Source organism: Aplysia californica, unplaced genomic scaffold (genome assembly GCF_000002075.1).
Source record: "Aplysia californica isolate F4 #8 unplaced genomic scaffold, AplCal3.0 scaffold00393, whole genome shotgun sequence".
NCBI classification, from domain to species: Eukaryota; Metazoa; Mollusca; class Gastropoda; order Aplysiida; family Aplysiidae; genus Aplysia; species Aplysia californica.
In genome coordinates, this window is record NW_004797663.1 from 206,386 (window position 1) to 215,755 (window position 9,370).

The window sequence follows — 9,370 nt, forward strand, 5'->3', positions numbered from 1 at the left end:
TATACCTATCAACACTTATCTGTCTGTCCCGCTCAATATCAGTCGTAAGACGCACTGTGCTATTATCAGCTACGTGGCTGGAAAGGTAAAAAAGAGACTTTCTATGAAATATTTTTTTGGGGAATATATTGAAAGTTTGATCTCTTCTGCTTCATTTAAGAGAAAAATAAACAACTATAATAGACTATAAATATTTTATTTTGATTTATTTAGGAGGCTTCTGTGGTTTGCTGTGAGCTTGGGTGACAAGACAAAGGAATTTGGACCTTGCTAGTGTGTAGCTGAGAGATTATTTTTAGAACCATTACCTCATGGCCAAGTTTGCTTCAACCAAAGATTCTCTACTTTTGTGGAAAATCTTTGCTCCAACGTTCTTCATTAGCAACTATTTTTAGATTTTGACCCCTTTTCCAGCATGTATAGTCTGAAATGTAAACAACTCTGATTGGTACAACGGAGTCAAAACGGTAACTTCTAGCTCACTTCAAGCTTGTTTACGTAAACAGCTGACTGTTTGGGCATGCCCTGTTAGCTGCTATCGTCTGTTGATCTTTCAGTTATACATTTGGATTGACTTAAAAAATTCGTCTATTGTGGTTTTAGAGCTTTAAAAAGATTAACCTTCCTCTAGATCTCTCAGTGCAGAGTCCTTACCAAGAGGCTACCGAGGCGGTCTATGTGAATGTGTGTGTATGTGTGTTGGTGTGTTTGTATGTGTGTGTATGTTGGTGTGTGTGTGTGTGTGTGTGTGTGTGTGTGTGTGTGTGTGTGTGTGTGTGTGTGTGCGTGTGCGCGCGTTTGTGTGCTCTCGTGTGTTTATGGTACTATTGCAAATGAATAATAATCAGGTAGCGTAAACATGGCATGTAAGACGACTCGTGGCTTTCCGAGAGCGTAGTTTCTGTGAAATGGGGGGTAATTCAGATCTCTGTTTCTTTTCTCTTTTGCTATAAAATACCAAATGCTGAACACTTTGAAAAAGTTCAGATTTTCCTCTTTATAATAGTGTAAAAGTTGTTTGTATGTCAAGGTATTTGGAGCTGGAGAATCGCCGTGGAAAGGGAAGCCAATCACGGTCGGAATGCGAGGTCCCCCGGTTCAAAATTGACACCCATACATTCGAATGGTTTGCAGAAAGATTGATGATTAAATACCGTCTTTTCATTTGCAGAGAACTATACAGCTTTGAGCGTGGTTTCCCACGGTAATTATTTTTAGCCTTTGGCTTTCCGATAGAAAAACCTTGAAAAAAAGGGTCAAAGTTTATAAGCCATAACCAGACAGCCACCGGAACAATCAGTATGGATACCTCGCGGGCTTTGGTGCTGGGGGGAACTGAGCACTTATGGACCTGTCTGGTGTGCAATGACGTTGTTGCCCAGGACAGGTAATACAGTTTTCAAAGATCATTTTTAACACGAAATGTGTAAAATACCGGCTAAAAAAAGGTACCAATAGAAAGAACAGTTCTTTCTCTATTAGAATAAAGTCATCGGCTTGGAATTATTTTGAATAAATCCTTCTGCGAAACTATTGGGAGCACTCAGTATACTACAGTATTGAGCCTCGCTCGCCGCGCAGGGCGGTGCGACGCTGGCCGAGACAACGCTCTGTGTAATTATGAAATAACGACAGATCATCGCGTTTGAGGTAATAAAATACTGATTTGTAATGACCTCAGTCTCGAAAAATATTAGGCTTAATTTCTTTGTTATAGTGATTGTACTCTTTTAATGTAGAGATGTTTGATGTACTTGGTACTCTTTGACTATCTGTCAAACATGGGGTTGCAGCCAGTTAACAATTTCAGCAATATTTTATTATTATGTTAAATTGAAACAACTGTCATTCTTTTAAACATTGACTGAGAGATAAAAATATGGTACCAAAATTCTCAGGAGACATAGGCCTTTCATATGAAACAGATGAATTTGAGAAACAGCCACTTTGAAAATTTAGTGTCTGGTACCTAGTGTAACGCTAATATTTTGTTGCAATTGACGTGAAGTCCATTTTCGCAAAAATTTTATTTGGTCCATATGTTTTTTTTCTCTGTGAATGAATGAATTTTACTTTTGTACATTACCTTGTAGTGGCATAGCCAATACAACTGCAAAATTTCAAGTCTCTATCTCAATTCTAAGACCCCCATTGCTGAGGAAACATGTTGCTCTACTTCAAAGGCCATTTTCTCCTTTTCGTGAGTACTCACCTCGCACAATTAAAAGTTCTGTACTTTCGTCACATAATGTCATATTTACTTCATTCTTGTTTTAAATTGTAGGGAAAGGGTGATAGCTTTTGAAAATAATTTTAACTCAGTTTTGAAATTTCCTTCATATGGCTGATATTGACCGGCAGGGACACTTATGTCTCGTGATGATCATGATGTCTCGGTGGCAAATAAGGCCAACGCACTTCAGAAAATGCTAGTTGAAGACAGAATAAAGAAAGGATTTATGACCTGCAATCTGCTGTGCCCATTTGTGCCTGTTCAGGTGCTGCATATTTGCAACTGTTCAACAGCAGTGAGTCAAACTAAGAGACACGCAAGTTTATTGTAACTTCGGAAACATTTATAAATAATATAGTGAGATGAAAAACCACTGGACACCTACTTTGTGAAATATAATAAATTTATAAACGAAGATAAATCTACACTTTGGTTCCAACTCCTACAATTTCATTCCAGGCACGTAAATACAATATTGAAAAAACAAAATGAGAAATGCCACTATGATGGATGATGATAATGATAATTGTTAACATTGATACTATTCATTCTGAACACTGGTTTACTTGCACCCTGATTCTTTATGAACCCTATCATGCGACATCACTACAAAGGTGCATCTGCTAAGACCCTAAAATTTAATTGATTGGTGAGAAGTCAGAGGTGGCCTAGCAAATGTTCCCATGAAAAGGATGCTTTTCTTTGCTTCCGAGGATATTGTAACAAAATTTGGCAAGCAAACATTACAGGTACAGAGGTTTAAGATGGTGCGGGACATGGTCTTGTAAAAAAAAACTAATCATATACTTTACTTTACTTTTCCGATCCAGCGGCCCTATATGAGTTCTAGCCCTTTGGCCTGTCGATATGGCAAAAAATTTACAAGTTTTTATTAGTTGTTCTGTCGTTGTCTCATCACATACAAAAGTTAAAATCATTATTTTTAGTCAGACTGACTCTCACACAGGGAAAAAGACTTATTGGTATCTTCATCTTGCTGAGACAGGCCTACACCCTGCACAACTCGAGTTGGTCATGACAAAATTGAAGTAGCCGGTCTCCTAAATTACCCTCTAAAGTGTAAAAGAGGGTCTTAAAACAAAAAATAAAACAAAACAAGTTGGCAAAATGATTTTCACATTACCTGTCACTGGAATACCCAGATCTCTAAATATGGCATCAGGATCAGAGGCTGAGGTATCCACACTCCCAGAGGTTGTGCTGTCTTTCGACGCCTGGACAGAGGACAGAACATATAAAAAGTAAATTATCAACCTGTCTACAATATCCATCATCTCTATACTTTTCATTAAACAGATGTGGGGAAGCATTGGTAGTCAAGTGTAAAGGTTAAGGTTACCAAACTCATAACAAAAGATTGCATGTTTGGGGCTTCAACGGTGTGTGCTTATGAAAGGCACTTTAAACACAAATTTTACAATTTCGGTTCCTTCTATCAGAAACGGATGTTTAATCCAAGGTTCCTCTTCCTAAATATCTTTTTACAGCCTTGCAAAAGGTGTAAAACATACATTGTCACAAGCTATTTCCGAAAATGGGTGTGTTATATTTATCAGTGTTCATTATCCTGAGGATTCAGTTCCCCATATTGCCCTCTAATTCAAAAACAACTATACCACTACTACTACTACAATGCAATGTCGACAAATATTATGTCAAAAAAGCTAAAATATATAATGCAATATATCACACATAAAATCTTTATTATTTCAATATTGACCACAGGGTTCCCAATCAGGAAAAAAAAAATTCCATTCCCCCCCCTAGGTTTTCCCCCTGTATTTTGTAACCATTCTTAAGGTATTTAGAGGACAACAGACAGATGCAGAAGAAAAGAAGAGAAATGAAAGATTTTTAAAAAATATGGGAGAAAAATCAAACACAGGGACAAGTTAATAATATAAAATACAAGAAGTATTGAAATGGAAGAGCACTTGTAAATTGCAGGAGGACCAATTCACTATCCTATATAATGTAAATTTATTTAGAGGTCGGTCAAAACTTCCTCACTTCTTATCCAACATTTCAGAATTTAACTCAAATAGTGAAATCAGATTTCTCAGCTTTTTTCGGATTTTTTTTTTTTCAGTCTTCCTGTATTTTTATTTTTTATGGTGTTTTCCTGACCAATTTTCTTTTTTTAAAAATTCACTTCATCATCATTAATCATAGTTTATCGACAGAATGCCCAGTAAGTATATAATATTTCATGGATCGACAAAAAGCGCTGCGCGATCCGCTGATCAACAGAATGCGCAGCAATCGATGGATTGTCACGCGTTTCCTCGATCAACCAAATGCGCTGCGCGGTTGATGGATCGCGCAAATCGACAGATCGCACCCAACAAAAACACAAAAAGTAAATTAATTTGGTGGTCTACAAAGATGCTACAGCTATTTTTTACTTTTTGAATCAAGCCGAACTACGCCGGTCGCCATTTTGTTTTGCCCAGAAGTTCTCACGCTACTCCTCTTTCTCACTCTCTCTCCACTGCCCACAGACAAAATTGTACGCTTTTAGGCTAACAGAAGTATAATGGAAAGTACAAGCTCATGGCACAGAATTTTCTAGATCTACAATTTTTCTGTATCACAGTGTTGAATTCTGTGATTCAGGGTGAATGCAAAATTGGTTGGCCTATCTAGGGCTATAACGGTAAACGCACATCGGGTGAGAATAGCCAAAAGGTTGATGACTCAACCAACTAAATCGTCATCAATGTCAATAATGGCCACCTCTATTCTCACCCCGGGTGAGTCTTTTGGCTATTATCACCCGGTGTGGTTCACCTTATAGCTTAAAAATCTAGACCAACCAATTTTTGCATTCACCCTGAGTTCGGCTCGATTCGAAAAGTTAAATAGCCGTAGCATCTTTGTAGATGACCAAATTAATTTACTTTTGTGTTTTAGCATCATTTTTTTACTTTGTTTTGGTCAATTTGATCGTCCACACCGATAGACAATATTCAGAAAAAGAGACAGAGAGAGAGAAGAGGGGAGGAGTAGATCTTGCGAGAACTTCCGGGCAAAACAAAATGGCGACCCGCGTAGTTCGGCTCGATTCGAAAAGTCAAATAGCCATAGTATAGCATCTTTGTAGATGATCAAATTAGCCTACTTTTGTGCGAACTTTTATCCATTTGACCATCCACACCGATAGAAAGTATTCCGAAATTAGGAAAAACAGGTCTTGTTTCACACCAGGTGAGAATAGCCAACGGTGGCAAGTCTCACCCGGGGTGAGAGGTTGATCGTATTTTTATTCTCACCTCGGGTGAGGCCACTTCCCTTGAGCTCAAATAATAGCTTACTCTGCTTACACTTACAGCCAGAACATGGCATGGACATCTTCCAGTCAAAAGAGGTAAACAGCATTATGAAATCACCCAACCCTGACCACTGATGAAGCTGAGCAGTCAATGCGACACAAGCACTAGAATCTAGATCTAGATCTAGAATATAGATTAGAATCTTGATCTCTAGATCTAGCAGACAACCTGGACTCACAGTACTGAGTACAGTCGCCAACTCAAGACTCAAGACTGTGCAACATAACAATACAATAACTACTGATGCTGGCAATTTTAGATATCAAGGTAAACAAGACTCTCATTCTCATATAAAACAATTCACAGTTCCAGACTAGATAGATCTACACTTAGCCTAGATCTAGTCTTCTTAGAAATTTACTTCTAACCTCTCAAAGTACCACCTCCGTCGTTCCTCCGCTCGTCACCCTCCTAAAAATCAAAATCAAATACAAACTTGCCTGGGATTTTGCCATTTCTTTCTCCTTCCTCTCTTTCCTCAGCTTCTCAATCTGAGCCTTTTTCTTGGCTATTTCTGCCCGTCTGTCTGCCATGGTTGCAGTTGTAACTCCAATCGGCTTCACAGACGTCGGCAACAATAATCAATGTTTATGAGATGCAAGCAGGAAACGACAGCTCAAACTTGCTCTGATCTCACTGACTCACAGGTTTATTCTTTCCGATACTATGATGATTTTATACACACTTCCGGTCTGCTTTACTATAAAAATAAAACCCTTGACATAGTAGATTAGAAATATTTATTTTTTATTGTTAATCTTTTGGAATTCAGAAAGTGGTATTTTATTTTGCTCGATTTGTCTTCAATCAGGGAGTTTACAGTCTCCTTGTCTTCAATGCGCTTTTTTGAGACAGCCAACTCCGCACAAAATGTTCTGTGCTCTAGAGTAGGGGAAATAATCAAGATATAATAGGATAGTAGAGAAGAATTGTCTACCTTATTACTTATTAGGCTTTGACGTGGCATCCACACATGGAAAACGTAAGAAACGAAGACCAAAAATGACATGGAGGCGAGCGGTACAAGCGGACAATTAAAAGGCGGGGACATTGTGGAAACAGCTAGAAAAGGAGGCTCAGGATAGGCTTCGTCGGGGAAATGTTGATGACCTATGCTCCACTGCATGGGAGTTAAAAAGGGCGAGAGAGAGAGAGAGAGAGAGAGAGAGAGAGAGAGAGAGAGAGAGAGAGAGACAGACAGACAGACAGAGAGAGAGAGAGAGAGAGAGAGAGAGAGAGAGACAGAGAGAGAGAGAGACAGACAGAGAGAGAGACAGAGAGAGTGAGAGAGAGAGAGAGAGAGACAGAGAGACAGAGAGAGAGACAAACAGAGAGAGAGAGAGAGAGAGAGAGATTAGGCTATATATTCAACACCGGTTTTACTTAGTTTTTGTAGTCGGGTGCTTTCTTGTTCTGGTTCGTCAAGGTTGTTGTTGTTGTTGTTGTTGTTGTTGTTGTTGTTTTATTTCCCAGATCTATCCTTTTCATTTTAGTATCACAGAGCTATCCTTTTCATTTTTTCCCCAGAACAATCCTTTTCATTTTAGTTTCCCATCCCTATGTTTTTCATTTTGGATTCAGAGAGCTATCCTATTTCTTTAGTTTCCCAGAACTATAGTATCCTTTTCATTTCGGTTTCCCAGAGCTATCCCTTTCATTTTGGTTTCCCAGAGCTATCCTTTTCATTTTGGGTTCCCAACCCTATCATTTTCATTTTGGTTTCCCAACCCTATCATTTTCATTTTGGTTTCAATGAGCTATCCTTTTTATTTTAGTTTCCCAGAGCTATCCTTTTCATTTCAGTTTCCCAGATCTATCCTTTTCATTTTAGTTTCTATTTACATATTTTGATTTCCCAGAGCTATCCTTTTCATTTTGGTTTCAGAGCGCTATCCTTTTCATTATAGCTATCCTTTTCATTTTGGTTTCCCAGAACAATCCTTTTCATTTTAGTATCACAGAGCTAACCTTTTCATTTTAGTTTCTAGGACTAGGAGTTATCCTTTTCATTTTGGTTTTATACAGCTATCATTTACATTTTGATTTCCCAGAGCTATACTCTTCATTTTGGTTTCAGCGAGCTATACTCTTCATTTTGGTTTCAGCGAGCTAACCTTTTCATTTTAGTTTCCCAGAGCTATCCTTTTCGTTTTGGTTTCCCAGTGCTGTCCTTTACATTTTGATTTCCCAGATCCATCCTTTTCATTTTGGTTTCCCAGAGCTATCCTTCTCATTAATTAGTTTCCCAACCCTATCCTTTTCATTTTGGTTTCAGAGAGCTATCCTTTTCATTTTAGCTTTCCAGAGTTATGTTTTACATTTTAATTTCCCAGAGCTATCCTTTTCATTTTGGTTTCAGAGAGCTATATCCATTTCATTTTCGTTTCCCATAGCTATCCTTTTATTTTATTTTTATTTTCCAACCCAATCCTTATCATTTTGGTTTCTCAGCGAGCTATCCTTTTCATTTTAGTTTCCCAGAGCTATCCTTTTCATTTTAGTTTCACAGAGCTATTCTTTTCATTTTAGTTTCACAGAGCTATTCTTTTCATTTTAGTTTCACAGAGCTATCCTTTTCAGTTTGGTTTCCCAGAACTATCCCTTTCATTTAAGTTTCCCAACCCTATCATTTTCATTTTGGTTTCCCAGAGTTATCCTTTACATTTTGTTTTGGCAGAGCTATCCTTTTTATTTTGATTTCAGAGAGCTATCCTTTTCGTTTTCGTTTCCCTTAGCTATCCTTTTCATATTTTTTTTTTCGCAGAGCAATTCTTTTCATTTTAGCATCACAGACCTATCGTTGTCATTTTGGTTTCCCATTGTTATCTTTTTCATTTTGTTTTCCCAGAGCATACATTTTTACTTTGGTTTCATAGAGCTATCCTTTACATTTTGATTTCCCAGAGCTATCCTTTTCATTTTAGTTTCCCAGATCTATCCTTTTCATTTTAGTTTCCCAACCCTATCTTTTTCATTTAGGTTTCAGAGAGCTTTCCTTTTCATTTTAGTTTCACAGAGTTATCTTTTTTCATTTAGGTTTCCCAGAGCTATCCTTTTCATTTTAGTTTCCCAACCCTATCCTTTTCATTTTAGTTTACCAGAACTATCTATTTCATTTTAGTTTCCCTACTCCTCCCCTACCTCATCTACCTCATTATCCCACGCGCACGCCTTACACATCGTTACGATATGAGCACATACAAGTACATGATAAAATAATATACATAATGCAATTCCTAAAATGAGCACATACAAATACATAATAAAATAATATACGCAATGCAATTTGCAAAATACATACATCAATACATAGTCATTTCCATTAACAATATCATTGTACTGAACTGAATCTGCTGACATGAAAATGATACACCAAGGAAACCAAACTTCTCCTGTAGGTAGGGCAATGCCCACTTTTGGTGCAGGTCAAGATTTCTGGAAACCCCCGAAATCTGGGTTAGCCCTCTTTTCCTTATAAAGCGACCATATAATAATATTATACATGCCGAAAGACTGTAGGTTCTAATATCGAGTGATATACAGAGAAAAAAAGGCGGAGGAGACTCAAAAACGACAGATGTTTGATGTGAAAGAAAAAGAGAAACATTATACCAGAACACCCGCCATCCACCCACAAGAGTTAGAAAAGGGGAGTTGCCTATTCACCAGTTTGTGCCAATAAATCAACAATTTTTCTTCTCTTACCTTATTGCACAAACGCAAGTCTACCGTGGACAAGCTATTCAGGTGTACTAAGGCCAGAAAGTTTGTAAAGAAGTAACCC

At 37.8% G+C, this 9,370-nt stretch overlaps 1 protein-coding gene across 11 annotated transcripts in view; it reads right to left on the reverse strand.

The window, feature by feature from the left end:
* LOC101850266 (cytoplasmic dynein 1 intermediate chain 2) overlaps window positions 1-6,233 on the reverse strand; it is a 39,168-nt gene extending 32,935 nt beyond the window's left edge. For 8 of the 11 annotated variants that reach the window (XM_005103862.3, XM_013085646.2, XM_005103860.3 and 5 more), the window contains exons 1-2: window positions 6,027-6,232; window positions 3,378-3,468 (exon numbers count right to left, since the gene is read on the reverse strand). In XM_005103862.3, the coding sequence (XP_005103919.1) occupies window positions 3,378-3,468; window positions 6,027-6,119 (184 nt within the window). In that variant the 5' untranslated portion in view covers window positions 6,120-6,232. Of the gene's footprint in view, window positions 1-3,377; window positions 3,469-6,026 lie in introns of all 11 variants that reach the window. The other 3 variants (XM_005103865.3, XM_005103864.3, XM_013085641.2) reach the window with 2 other exon arrangements.
* Between the last annotated feature and the right edge of the window lie 3,137 nt (window positions 6,234-9,370).